Source organism: Arvicanthis niloticus, chromosome 1 (assembly GCF_011762505.2).
Source record: "Arvicanthis niloticus isolate mArvNil1 chromosome 1, mArvNil1.pat.X, whole genome shotgun sequence".
Lineage (NCBI taxonomy): Eukaryota > Metazoa > Chordata > Mammalia > Rodentia > Muridae > Arvicanthis > Arvicanthis niloticus.
Genome location: NC_047658.1, coordinates 151,382,455 through 151,397,584, shown reverse-complemented (window position 1 = coordinate 151,397,584; position 15,130 = coordinate 151,382,455). Strand labels below are relative to the sequence as shown.

General features: G+C 42.5%; 1 protein-coding gene across 1 annotated transcript in view; it reads right to left on the bottom strand.

Moving 5' to 3' along the window:
* Positions 1 to 4,723: 4,723 nt before the first annotated feature.
* Positions 4,724 to 15,130, bottom strand: part of Slf2 (SMC5/6 complex localization factor 2) — a 55,621-nt gene continuing 45,214 nt past the window's right edge. Inside the window, exons 16-20 of the mRNA XM_034507131.2 lie at positions 14,919 to 15,050; positions 14,499 to 14,576; positions 13,111 to 13,197; positions 9,533 to 9,601; positions 4,724 to 7,975 (exon numbers count right to left, since the gene is read on the bottom strand). Coding sequence (XP_034363022.1) covers positions 7,940 to 7,975; positions 9,533 to 9,601; positions 13,111 to 13,197; positions 14,499 to 14,576; positions 14,919 to 15,050 — 402 coding nt within the window. The 3' untranslated portion in view covers positions 4,724 to 7,939. The remainder of the gene's footprint in view (positions 7,976 to 9,532; positions 9,602 to 13,110; positions 13,198 to 14,498; positions 14,577 to 14,918; positions 15,051 to 15,130) is intronic.

The following is a 15,130-nucleotide window of genomic DNA, read 5'->3' as shown; positions in this document are numbered from 1 at the left end:
GCCTGGAGGGATGAAGGGCCAGCACACGGAGGATGCTCTTTATGCACAAGTAAGCCATGCCGCTACGCATGGATCGCTCAACAAATCTTAGTCCAAACCCGGGCTCACCTCAGGGATTGTATTTCTCATTTTCCATCCTCATTTTATCTCCAAACTTTCAGTGTTCCCAGGCAGCCAAATAGTCTGTGCTTGCCAGGTTCAGCCTCCTTCCCTAACTCCTTTAGGATGGTCTTCTCTGAGGGCTCTCCTCCTTTCCAAGAGCTATTGGAGCGAATCTAGGGCTGGGGTTGTGGCTCAAGGGCACAGTTGTTTGCCCAGCATGTAGTACGCTCTAGTTTCATCCCCAGCACCACAGAAAAACAAAAAACAAAAGCAACAGTGAACTCAGTTTTAAATCCTAGTTAAGCTTAAGCACGATCTCTGGCCATGAGCACCCCACCTTTGAAAAAAAAAAAAAAATCCATGACAATATAATGGGCAAAGGGGACCAAAATAAGAGTCTGAAAAGCAGACTCCTGCATGTGCCTAGGAGTTTGAGTCGGCTTCTAGTGACGTATGAAACTGATGAGAGCCTGGGAAGAAACTTCATTCCTCTTCCAGGATTCCCCAAAGCTCATACAGTTTGGCACTCAATTCCATACAATCTCAGAGTTTGGACTGTGTGCGTGGCTGCAGACTGCTAGACAGAAGGGCCCAGATCACACTTCCACCCCCTGTGAGAATGTCTCTTGGCACTCTGCAAGCAGGATAGTGTGTGGTGAAGTGGGGGAGACTGGGAGAAATGCTTATATTAAAAAGTGCACACACTTTAAACGTTTATTTTATTTAATTTGTGTGAAAGCGCATACATGCATGTAGGACACCACCCACGTGCAATATCCCGGAGGATAAACTGCAGCGAGTCTGTTCTCATTCCATCATGTGGGGCCTAGATATCAAACTCAGAGGTTGTCAGGCTTGGCGACAGACACCTGTCATTTGCCAGCCCACCTCACCTGCCGAAGCCAAGCACACACTTTACAGAGTGCTCTGCTTCACTTCTCCTTTTTCTGTGCCCCTATCCCATTCGGAGGAAGTGGTGGTTTCATTTTTTAGTTGGGAAAACAGGTTCTAAGCAGATTGTAACTTGCCTTGAACTCTGTTGAGTTTATGGAGGACAGGATTGGAGAAGTCTAAGAAGGGTGGGCCAGACAAGCCTGAGAAAGATGACTAGACAGGCTTGTTTGATGGAAGAAGACAAGGGGCATACAAAACTACAAAACGTTGGTGGGTTTGATCTGGCAAGATAGGGGTGTTCTTAGTGGAAGACAGAGGGGGAGAGAAGTTAGCTAATGGCTTGGGAAAACTTCAGAAAAACTCAGAGCTTCAATACAGGTTGAATCAAGACATGGCTAAAGGACCCCTGTAGGCTTCGTGAGAAAGTGGATTGGAAGGAAGAGGACAGAAGACTGCCAGTCTTGGTACCTGGCATTGTGGAGAAACTGCAGGGACCACTAGACTAAGAAGGCTGGTTTGCTAAGTCAGCACTTGCTGTGCTGACTGCACTTCCCTCAGGAGGAAACAAGTCGGCCAGTGTGGCAGGTTCTGCCGCTCACTGAACTGGAGGGAGCTGAGGAAGCCTTCAGTGAATGTGTAAAGTGAAGACCAAATCCTGAGTGAACTTGTATTATCTGACAGGGGCATGGCGTGTTGAGGACCCTAATACCTCAGATGCCCTTGGGTGTGGCCTGAGCCTTCAGTTGGTCCAGTGCAGATGTTGGGAGTTTGTGCAAGTACAATAGTGTGTGCAAAATCTAGCAACTGCAGCTTCCTCCTCCTGCATGACTATGATGTGAGTTTGCTCCCCAATAGATGAGCCTACGAAGATGAGCTTACTCTCCTCTGTGCTGTACACGGCACACCCACTGAGGATCCAGTCATTGGTGCCTGGAGTGCTGCTCCATCAGAGTGAACACAGCCCAACCAATCCCAGTATGTATATTTTTTCTTCATTTTTTTCTCTTCTAGGTCCAAGGCATGCTAAACAGAGCACTGGGTTTCTTCTTCTTTTTTTCTTTTTCAAAACAGGGTTTCTCTGTGTAGCCCTGGCTGTCCTGGAACTCACTCTGTAGACCAGGCTGGCCTTGAACTCAGAAACCTGCCTGCCTCTGCCTCCCAAGTGCTGGGATTAAAGGCCTGGGCCACCACTGCCCGGTGGGTTTCTTTTAAAATAAGTAAAACGTGTGATTTCAAAGCTAAGTTCTAGGATGGCACTTGTGAAACTGCCATGGGCGTTTATGTCAGCACTGCTGGTAAAACAGACTCAGTACACAATCCATTCCTTTCTCTTCCCTCGTGATCTCAACATCCCACCTTTCTATAGGAAACTCCCTTGACAGACAACTCTTAATCACTGCAACAAGTTGATAAAAGGAAAATTCCTTACTGTGAAAGAGATACGACTTAAAGCCAAAACAAATAAGCTAGCACTACTTTAAACAGGTTTGGTGGGACACGCCTGATCTCATCTGTGGAGGCAGGAGGCTTAGTTCAAGGTCATCCTCAGCTATTTAACAATTTCAAGACCAGCTTGGGCTTTAAGAGCTTATCTAAAAGTAAAACAAAACAAAACAAAATTAAAAAAAAAATAGTTTTAATACAGTAGTGACATTCTTCCCTGGGACACAAGGCAGATCATTTGTTAAGTGGGGTGTTACCTATCCTCCGAGTCACTGCCAGTTGCTTCACAGGGCAGATGTGTAAGGATGTCATTCAAAATTCTTTGGAGAACACAAACTTCACTTCTGCTAACCTATCTTCCCCAGTTCTGCTGTAAGATAAAGCATCTGAGTGTGTCTGACACTGGTGTCCAGACACACATCTCAGGGCTGGTTTGGCTCTAGGGTTGGCTTACAAAAGTTACATTGTATTGGTGACCCAGGAAGAGGAAGGACCTCAGAGGTCCTCAAGGCATGAGAACCCTGGCTTAGCCAAGATGTCCTGTCTCCTGTTCACCGTGGTGGCCTTGGCTCCTGCTTTGCCATCTCTGGTTGTACAGCACTATCCTTAGGGAGAATGTAATCTTTTGGCCACAAGGTACTTCCTCAGTAGCGACTGCCACCTGTCCAACAATGCTGTAGTCTTACTGTGCCCCAGAAGCCTGTTTTGCCTGTTAAGTTTTCCAGAATCCTAGCCACTTGTCTTGGAGTCAAATCCAAAGCTGGACCTTCTGGTTTGCCTTCTCCTGCTTCCAGCCCTGGTGAGCTAGAAGGGAATGTCAGGACATGTCTGCAGATGCTGGGAAACCATCCATCACCATCAAGCATGTTTGGTGGTTAAAACTATGTCTCACACTGTAGCTCAGCATGGCCTCAAATTTGTGATCCTTCTGCCTCTGTCTCCCATGTGCTGGGATCATAGGTATTACACTAGGTCAGCATGCTTGGTTTATTTAACATATTTTTGGCAGCAGGAACAGGGAAGCATCCAGAGTTCCTAGAGTCTGAAGGAAGAGTACTCTAAAGCTACAGATGTTGGGAGGCCTGATTTAGAAGTAAGCATATCCACTGGTCAATTTTCTTTTAAAAATTAACTTAATATTTTATGTGCATGGATGTTTTTGCCTGTAAATGCTAGAAGAGGGCACGGGAGCCTTTGGAACTAGTTACAGTTGTTAGCCATCACACGGCGGATGGGAATTGAACCCAGAGCGCCTCTGGAAGAGCAACCATATTAACTGTTAAACTATCTTCTTCAGTTCCATTAAATTTGTCTTTTTAAAAACATTAGTATCTATTTGAGACAGGGTTTCTCCATGTAGCCCTGGCTGTCCTGGAACTCACTCTGTGGACCAGGCTATTCTTGAACTCAAGAGTTCTGCCTGCTCTGCCTCCCTGAGGGCTGGGATAAAGGTGATCACAATGCACAATGCCCAGCCTCAACCTTGTCTTCCTTTGTTCTGTTCATGTTGCATGCCAGGCATTGTGCTGAGTGACTGCCATGTATGTGAGTCCTCACAAAACATGAAATAAGGGATACTCCTTTCAACAGATAGAAACTCATGTCAACAAACATCAAATGGCCAGTGTGGTGAATCTTGAGACCTGAGGCCAAGCCTAGGTCCTTTCCTTGAACACGGTGACTATCCCTAGTATTTATGCCCATGTTTGCTTCTACCTGGGCTGTCAGCATCCATCTTTCCAACCTAGTCTGCCATAAAGGCAAAAACAGCTGCAGCACCATGACTCTGGCGACTATGCCTATGCCCGCTGTGAGCTCCTGTGTTTCTCCTACAAGGTGTCAGCCTTTCCGCAGATGGCATGTCACAAATCTGCCTGCCAGGTCACAGGTGGCTCTGAACCCTCCTGCACTGTATGGAATCACTTTTCTTGATTCTGGGTTCTAGAATTTTAGAGACACCCAGGTCAAGGGTAGTTCTTCCTTTCCTGTTTCCCCTGGATACCAGCAGGTAAGAGTCATGATTTTGTGTTGTTCACCACCAAACCTTACCAGGTAGGTAGGCAAGAGCAGCCAAATGGTTGTGTAGAATGAGGTAAGAATGAGATTAAACTGACTGTAGAGTCCACAGCAAATTATTAATTGGGCTATGTAAACATGAATTGTGGAGCTGTGGCTTTGTTTCCCACAGATTAAAAAAGGACATCAAGCTAAAAGCAAGTTTAAAACAGGGTACTTTAGATACTCAACTACCTCTACTACTCAATCAAATGTTACCAGACACGTATAAGCTGAGAAAAAAGTTTTAATAACACATACACATACATTCAGAAGACTTTAAACAAGACAGTATAAAAATTTAAAGGAAAAAAAGAACCACATTGCATTTACTGCCTAAGAGCTAGTATATTAACTGGCTGACAAGAATGCCCCGGGGAAACTGAGGCACAGATGAGGTGCGCCTGCACCATAGAGTAGGCATACCCACGAGATCAAATTGTGCTGAGTGACTCACACAGCCACCACCTGTACCCGACCCTTGCCTCCTGAGAGACAAGCCAAGTAAGGTCTCCAACTCAGCTGCTTGTCAATGAGTCAGTTTTTAAACTTAAAAATACTCCTGGCTTCTAGACTCCACACATTATTACTGCCCCCACCAACTGTTTGATTGGGTGGGACAGGGGAAGAAAAAAAAAACCCAAAACAACAAACAAACAAAAATTCCCAAATGCTTCAACAGAGCCTGGGTGGTAACTATCTTTTCTATCATTACTGGGGAGATATATATATATATATTTTTTGTGAAGTCAAAAGCAAGCTACTACTTGCATTAAAAAAAAAAAAGCCAACCTTCTGAAAGGTGACAAAGGCACCGATGCCATCAGGACACAGACAAAACAATGCACACCACTGACTTCAGTGCTACACAGGTGATTTTGTGCACGGAAAGCCTCTTCACTTAACATGGATCACAGAACTGTATTTTCAGGTAACAAGAAAAACAGGTCAGAAAAGGCAAACAGTTACACACAAAAGCATAAACACAAGTACTTTAATTTTCAGCTTGCAGTAAGGGTAAAAAGTTTGACATACACATCCAGAAAATTAGACAAGGATTATTTTTGGCACAGTAATATTGCCAAACACACCACCACTCAGTGCAAGCTCCGTTTGCCAAGTCCCAAATATGGCCTGACAGTCTCTGTGCAATGAGCATTTCCTCCCTCTCTCCCATACCATTTCCTGGGCAACAACAGGCAGAGGGAGAAAACGCATGGGGACTCAGAAGGAGATGGAAAATACTTGATTTGGGAGGAAAACCATGAGCTACTTGTGCTAAAATAGAACCACAACATTTCCACAAGAAGCAAATGTAAATACTGACTGGACTATGACCCGGAGGCTGACGAGGCTACCAGAGTCATAAATACAGAGGCCTAAACTGATGTCTGGCCATTTATTTTAAAGGGACAGATAAAGTATTTTTCTCTAATGGAGAAAGACAATTGAAAATAGATTTTATTCTTATTGGAACTGCTAAATAAGAATGTATCAAAGTGGTTTTAAATTTGATGGGTGGTTATTGGTTGAAACTGCAATATAAAAGGATCACTTAAAAACCTGAATAACCCACTTGTCCCCGTCAATGTACACAATAGAAAATATTTACACACTGTAATTACAAGCAATATAAGCAGATTTTTATACTTTGAGATTTTGTACACTTTACACAATGCAAAATGAGAAAAATATGAACACTTATAAAATTACACACAAATAATGTATCTACAAGGTATTAAATTACAGAGTGAAAGCCCCACTGTTGGGCAGATAGATGCCAGAGTTTCAAGCTTCAGTCAAATATAACTCGTATCTATCTCTTTAACCATAGTGGCATTTGTAACAATACCCTTGAGAGGTAGCATCAAGACAATATTCTTACCAGTAAACTCAACACAGAATAAAACCTTTGTTGGTCTGACTCCTGGAGCCTTGATCAGCCTCAATTCATGAAAATGTGATTTGTGTAGTCTTCCCTATAAAAATCTCTAACTGCCCAATGCTTGACATGAGCTCTAAAGTTGCTAATACTATTTTAAATGATGAATTTAAGAGAAAATGGTTTTTATTCCTAAGCCTCAGTTTAGAGGTAGAAAGTTAGCTCTCAGAACTTATTTTCTCCTCTCAAACCACAACACTGAACCCAGTTCCCTTTTCCACCACCCTACCTGGGCCCATACAGACATTAGCATGCTCAGGAGGGAGCAAGCCGCTCCAGCCAATAGTCAAAGAATAAGCAGTTGGCATCCTTTTTAGGAAGTAAACCCTCCCCAAACTGACACTGGTCAGCAGGAGTGTCACTACCAAAGTTTTAAAGGGCCTAAGGCTCAATCTAGCATGTGCTAACCTCTACCATCTAAACTAAAGGATGGCTTTCCAGTGTTTAAAAGAATTTAGAGCAGCTGTGGTTTTCAAGTGCAACAATTTCAAGATACAAACTCCAGTGTGCATGTGCGCGCGAGCACACACACACACACACACACACACACACACACTCTCTCTCTCTCTCTCTCTCTCTCTCTCTCTCTCTCTCTCTCTCTCTCTCTCTCTCTCTCTCTCTCTCTCTCTCTCTCTCTCTCCAAAATAAACACCATCAAGGCCTCTGCTAAATTATATACTTGTGGAAACAAGGATTTTGGAAATTTCCAGATTTTTTTTAAGCCTTTTTTTACAGAGACTTCTGTAATATAGTTACCAATGGCCAGAATTCTAGCTTAGCTGAGATTTTATGATTAAACCAGTATTTAAAAATATATGAATTACAAGAAACTCTAAACAAACTGCCTATGAATGTTCTGGCACTTTAAAAACAGTTACTACTTTGTAGCTTAATCTCTTCCTCTAAGGGCAGTCTGACAACATACCAGATGTCTGTTCCTTGATTTTAAATATATTTAAAAATCTCAGATTTATAATCTTGAATACTAAAGGATATATATGAGCTGAAACTGCTTATGGTTTATGGGGTTATAGAAGAGACCAACACTTTTAATTACAGGGCTCTATTCTAAGCTTTCCCTTTGCACCCTAAAATAACCAGAAGGGAAATGAAAATCAGCTGGACTTAGGCCTTCATTTCAATGTCCAACTCAAGCTGGTCCACACGTTTCTTCCTTATTTTCTGTGATGATCCAAGCGTTATGAAGCCACCTTACAAGATAACTGCTGAAAACTTATCAAGAGGGGCTAGGAGGGGCAGGCTGGATCTGTAGCTACCAGCTGCTTCTAGCCTCCCCTCCTTTTTTCGACCCCTGGTCTTTCCTCTACAGTCAGCTGCAGATGGCATTTCATATCTGCTTCAGAAACTGGCAAGCCCTCATCACCAGCCTCACACTACCCATGCAGGTGGCACACAGCCGTGTTCCTCAGCATCTGCTGGATCCCACAGTAGTCCTCTTGGAAAGGCCCTTCGCATTTTGTATTTTTGCTGCTATAGCTTCTGTTATGAATCTGGCACCCAGAAGTCATGAAGCTGCCCCTTAGAGAAGGGGAAAAAAAAGAAAAAAAGGAAAAATTTAATCAGATTATAAATTAATCCTTCTAAAACTACTAATCACTGACAGCAGGTTTTGATAATGAAAGTTAATAAAATCATTATATATACACATCTCTGAAAACAAATCTTTTTTTTTCTTTTTTTGGGACAGGGTCTTACTGTGTAGCTCTGGCTGACTTTGAACTCACAGACACCTGCCTGCATCTGCCTTTCAAGTGCTGGGAGTAAAAGCACGAAGCAACAACGTGCAACTAAAAATTTCTTCTGATTTTATAACCTTTACATTTTATGATCTAGCAGTAAAAATGCATAATATAAATACAGGGTATTTTTCTCATGGGAATACCCACAAAGGGATGTACTTTTAAGAGCACTGACTATTCCTCCAGAGGACCTGAATTTAATTCCCAGCACCCAATGACAGCCAACAAATGTCTGTAACTCCAATCCTAGGAGATCTGACGTATTATTCTGGCCACCAAGGTTATAGGCGTAGAAGTGATACAGACAAACATGAACATAAAACCCCCATACACGCAAAATAAAATATTTAATAAACAACAACAAAGGCCCCACACTGCACAAAGGGAGCTTGAGGACATCTTCAAGCTCAGCTGACAGAAGTCTTCCTGGCATGCACAGGGTCCTAGGTTTGCTCCTCAGTTCAGAATGAACAGGGTGTGGTGATGCATACCCCTAATGGTAGCAGGAGAGGAAGAGGTAACACTGCTACTACACCAGGCTAGAGCACTGTAAGCACACAAACACTGGCCACTGAAAATTGGTAAACACAGGACTCTACCAAAGAATATGCTCAAGATGTTTTCCTTTAAAAACATACTCACAAATACTTGTACACAAATGTTCATGGAGAAATTATTCTTAATGGTCAGAAAGCAGAAACAACTTGTGCTCATTTTGTAAGTGGATAAACTAAATTTTACACATGTCATTTAGCAGTAGAAAGGATATACATATTACAACATGGATTTATCATTGTCAGGTAAAAGAAGCTGATCATGAAAGATCACATACTTCATTCATGTGCAGGAAATATCTACAAGAGGAAAATCTCCACAGAAAACAGATAAGCATCTGAAGGTGGTGGAGGAATGAATGGGCAGGGACCGCAGAAAGTGTCCTGAATTGTGCACTGTGCATTTTATCTTCTTCTTCTTCTTTTTTTTTTTTTTTTTTTTTTTGGTTTTTCGAGACAGGGTTTCTCTGTGTAGCCCTGGCTGTCCTGGAACTCACTCTGTAGACCAGGCTGGCCTCGAACTCAGAAATCCGCCTGCCTCTGCCTCCCAAGTGCTGGGATTAAAGGCGTGTGCCACCACTGCCAGGCTGTGCATTTTATCTTAACAATTGTTAGAAGTATTCATGCTAGCCTCCTGCACTTGATTCACTGTGACACTTTTAAGTGGGTGCAAGCTATTCCTGAAAATAATGGACAGAAAGGAAACAAACTCTAAAATTCAGACACAAATCACACAGTATGCAGGAGTTTTCATAATAAATAAAACTTAAATAAAATGACACCTGAGTAGGCCGACAGTTCTGGATTATTTCCTGCCATTTTCCATGTATTCTGGCAACCAAGTCTTTCACCTTAAAATAACAAAAAGAGAAAGAGATTCAGATCAAAGTATCCTCACTTAAAATCAATTTAGCATAATAGAAAGCATCCAGAGCTCCTAGCATGGAGGTGCACGCTGTGCACCAGGCACTCAGGAGGACAGCTCAAGAGTCCAAGGGCAGTCTGAGCTGCTGGGAGATCCTGCTTCAACACAACAGAACAGTAACAACAAGATTAAATACAAAAATCCCCACACATATCTCATTGGTATCACAGGCTTGTACCCAACAATTCTATTTGATTGCCATCAATAAAAAGGATACTCATCTTTTGGGGAGGCTTTCAAATGATAACATTTTTTCTTTTATTACCATAATTTATTTTTTTAATAATCTAAAATGTGAAATGATTATGACTTAATTTTGTTTGTTTGTTTTTTGAGACAGGGTCTCTCAATATAATTGTGGCTATTCTGGAACTCCCTATGTTGACCAGGCTGGCCTCAAACTCAAGAGATCCACCTGCCCCTGCCTCCTGAGTTCTAGGATTAAAGGTTTGAGCCACCACTCCCATTCTTAATTTTCTTTTATTTTATCTGTATGGGTGTTTTACCCCCATGTACATCTGTTCATTGCTCACTGAGGCCAGAACAGAGCTTCAGATCCCCTGGAACGGAGTTATCACATACAGATCCTTGTGAGCTGCCATGTCGGTGCTGGAAATCTAATCCAGGTCCTCTGGAAGGTCAGTCGGTTCCCTTAACAGCAAGCCACCTCTCCAGTCTTAAATTTCCTTTTTAAAAATTATTTTATGTGATAGGGTTGCTCTATGTAGCCTTAGTTAACATTACAATTTTAAAAATATTATTTATTAAGTGTATACAAGTACACTGTACACACACTATAAGAGGGCATTGGATCGTATTCCAATGGTTGTGAACCACCATGTGGTTGCTGGGAATGGAATTCAGGGCCTCTGGAAGAGCAGTCAGTGCTCTTAACTGCTGAGCCATCTCTCCAGCCCAGTTAACATTAAATTTAAAGCAATTGTTTGCCTCTGTCTCCTGAGTACAGGGGTTACAGCAATGCACCACCATGCCTGATTTCCTGTTAGTAAAGATGGTCCAGAGAACCACAACTCTGCCTTCAAAGAAATTTCTACTTTCCCCTATATAGCTGTGCTGACTGACTTTTTCCCTATGACCTCCACTTGTCAAGTGCTGGGATTGCAGGCATGCTCTACCACACCTAGAATAAGATATTTAAACAAGCCAGAAAAAAATTTTTGAGACATATTTTCACTATGTAGCTCTAAAACTGGTTAATGTAGACCAGACTGGCCTTGAAATCACTGTGATCTGTTTACCTGTCTCCCAAGTGCTGATATTAAAGAACTGATCCACCATTCCTGGCCATAAGTCAAGAAGACACAGGAGGCAGAGTCAAGTGAATTAAGGCTAGCCTGGTATACAGAGGCGTTCTTGAGATAGCCAGGGCTACACAGAGAAACCCTGTCTCGAAACAAACAAACAAACAAAGTTAAAATTTCCACTTTTCCCTACTATGTAAAGTTAGAAAACTGTCTTAATGACAACCACCACTTGTCTACAGAACTTCTGGGGAAGCAGGAAGCTGCTAACCTATTTCAAGATGATGCCCTGCAGCGGTTTACAGGGCCAGTGACTCTGGCAACAGCCTTGCTGGGCCAGTGAAATGGCTTAGTGGATAAGAGCACTTGCTGTGAAAGTCTGGTGGCCCGAGTTCCACGTGTGGAGCCCACATCATGAAAACAGTGAACCCATCTTGTGAGCTGTCCTATGACCCCCACATGAGCAATGTGGCACACACCCATCTCCCAAATAGGAAATAAAATATGAGAGAAAAAAAAAAACAAAAAACAAAAAACAATGAAATTTAAACCTTAGTGGTCCCTGTGAGTATGTCTGTCACCAACAGCCAAACGCATGGATAGGTCAGTAACTAGTCACTCAGAGTATGCTTCTGAGGCTAAGGCTTTGTGTCTGAGACCAAATGTGTGTGGAGGACAAAGCGTCTTCATCATTCTCAACCCTAGTTTTTGAGACAAGATCACTCATGAACTTAGAGATCAAAGACCAGCTAGATGCTGACAGGTGAGCACAGGGCCCCACTTGCCTCTGCCCCTCCCCCGCACAGGGCCACAGCTGTGTGCTAGCACTGCTCTTTATGTGGGTGCTGGGATCCAAGCTTAGGTGCTCATGCTTGTGCAGCAGGCACTTAACTATAACTGTGTAATGGCTTTAATTTGTATAATGAGAAAAACAAAAGGTCCCAATAGCGCTAAAGAAATTATCTCTTTGGCTGTCAAGAAATTTCAGAACAAATAGTAAAGTGAAAAATATATTTGCTTTGAGATTACTGTTTGTTTGTTTTGTTTTGTTTTGTTTTTTTGAGACAGGGTTTCTCTGTGTAGCCCTGGAACTACAGAGTGTCCTGGAACTCACTCTGTAGACCAGGCTAGCCTCGAACTCAGAAATCCTCCTGCCTCTGCCTCCCAAGTGCTGGGATTAAAGGCGTGCGCCACCACCGCCTGGCTACTTGTACTTTCAACATAGCTAGCAAAACACTTAGTAGAAGCTGACTAACCAAGTCCTAACCCAGAGTGGTAAGTAACATTTCTGGTACTCAGGAGGCTGAGGCAAGAAGACCAAACATTAAAGCTATTTGCCACAGAGCCTAATAACCCAAGTGTGATCCTCAGGATCCACATGACTGAATAAAAGGACCAAGTCCTACAAGTTTTCCTGTGACCTCTATATTCCAACCAATACACACACACTGAAATTTGTGCACACCCACCCCCACCTAAGAAATAAACAAATATAAAATAACCCCTCAAAGCTCAAGGAAAGCCAGGTATAGTGGGAGCCTTAGAAGGCAGAGGTGGGTGGATCTGTGTGAGTTCATAGACAGCTTGCTCCATACAATGAATTCCAGGCCAGAAGAGCTACAAAGTGAGACCCTGTAGACTGTCTTTACTTTAAAAAGCCCTTTTTATGTTCTTTGAAATAAGTACATATCTGTCTGAGTATCCAATTAAGTAGCCTTAACACAGTACCACTAAGCTATAACCACAAGCCTACACACACACCCCCCACTACACCCCTCACCCCACCCAAAGAGCTTGTGTACTTCTCTTGCTTATGTTTTCTTTTTCTTTCAACAGGGCCTTACTGTGTTGCACACAAAGGCCTAGGACCCAGGTTTTCCTGCTTTAGTTTCCCAAGTGCTGGGATTACCAACAATACATAACAACAGGAGGCGAGCACTCAGTGGGAAAAGTGCTTGCTGTGTACGTAAGCTTGAGGATGGCGTTCGAATCCCCAGAATCAGTGCAAGACAGCTGTAGCAGTACACGTATGTAATAACTAGAAGCTAGTTATCACAGAAACTAGACTGTGTTTTAAATCAGGTATAAAGGAAGCAAGGAATGACACTCAAAACACATGTACAGCAAATCATATGTATGTACACCACACACCCACCACAAATAATATACTTACTTTAGTTCTGTAGAAAAGTCTTGCATCTTCCCTAATATCACACTTAACATGCTTTTCCAAAGCCCCACAAAGCAGCACAAAGTGTTTCTACACAAAACAAACACAATAGATGAAAACAATCCTGAAGTCTTGCAAAACAACAGACAATGCAGTTAAAAAAAACTAAATTGCTTCAAACTTATTTGATGGAGTCCCACCTATGAAAGGTGTTGGCTTCCACAAGAACACAATGGTTATGATTCATCGTGAGTTAATTTAAGCCTTGAGCCCACTTAAGGTGGAATGAGCACTGACTGCCCTGTGGGCTTTAGCACTTGTGTGCACACTGATTTAATTCATAGTAACTTTCTTCCCCTCCTGACTGCAGAGAATGGTGCATCCCCAATCACACCTGGTTTTACGGGATTTGCTTTGTTTCTATTTCTGAGACAGGGTATGACTCTAGAGCAGCCACTCTCAACCTGTAGGTTGAGACCCCTTGGGGATATCCTGTATATTATCTACATAACAATTCAATAGCAGTAGCAAAGTTATGGTTATGATTCAGTAGCAACAAAATAATTCTCACCACAGCATGAGGAACTGTAGTAAGGTGTTACAGCACTAGGAAGGTTGAGAAGCAACTCTACAGTCCAGCCTGCAACTTACTATACAGTCCAGGCACAAACTCATGCTATTACTCCTCAGTCTCCAAATTCTGGATTATAGGTATGAGCCAGTTTGGCCAGCAATCATAGGCTTTTATTAATAGAGAATCAAATGTCTGCCAAGGTGGTGCACGCCTTCAGCCCCAGCACTCACATGCAGGCGTATAAGCAGACAGAACACTTAAATACATAAAATACATAAATCTTAAAAGAAAAATTTTTGTGTGTATGTACACACACCATGGCGTACATGTGGCAGTCAGACACAATGCATACACTGGCTTTCTCCTTCTACCACGGTGGCCTTGGGGACTGAGCTCAGGCTGTCAAACCTGCAACAAGCACCTTACACCACTAAGCACCTCCCTGGTCCCTATAAATGAGCAGTTTTAAAGGCATTTTTAGTGTTTCTAAAGAAAAATGAAAGTGAGTGGAGGGGGTTCAAAGGAAGAAGTGGGAACAAACCATCAAAAGCTAGTCCACTTGGTACCCCTGGTATCTTACGAATGCATTATACTACTGTCAGGGTATGGTCCTTGTGGTCTACTCGAACAAAACTGTTGAGAAGTAATTCCTGTCACTAAGACAGAGGTGCAGGGTAGTATGACTACCCATCTTCTAGAGTACACTCTGATTTCCAGAGCAAAACCAGCCAACTCTTAAGTTTTCTTCTAACATACACACGCTCATTCATTTCACAGATGGAAACACCTACTTAGAATAACACTAAATATTACCTACCCGTTGTCCAGAAGAAAAAGAATGAGAACAACTAACTTCCCCAACTAAATGAAGAAGAATGTAGGTCAGGTAATATGCCTGTTAGAGAGATGAAGAAAATTACTACCCATGAAAAAGTTAGTATAAACACCATCTCAGTCTACAGACTAGCAAAGCTGCCTAGGAAAGATAGGATTTCACTTAGTCTGTGAGGAAGGGAAGCTGTGTACTTAAACCAGACTTTCTGATTTTTAACTAAGTGCTTTCTTTTTACTACCTTAAAACTGCTTGGCACTGGGCCACAGGAAAGCGTATTATGTCACTATCAGCGACCCTTGCACTCCCATTCTCACTGTTCTGAAAAACTTCCAGAATGCAATAAACTATAAAACATGATTATATGCCCTGTGTATTCATTCTCTGAGATCTAGCTCTGGATACCTGCTTTTCAAGTTCTAAATGAAGACTGTCATTAATAGTTTCATTTGGCTGTTCGGCCCTTTTCTTCAAGACCATTTTCTTCAACAAATCAGAAGGCTTCATCTGCACTAGATAGCGATGTAGGACTGAGATCTATCAAGAGAAGAGAGACTGGTCAATTCCGAGCAGTGCAGTGCTCTTTCTTGAGCTAATTCCACTGTGCCCATCCTCAT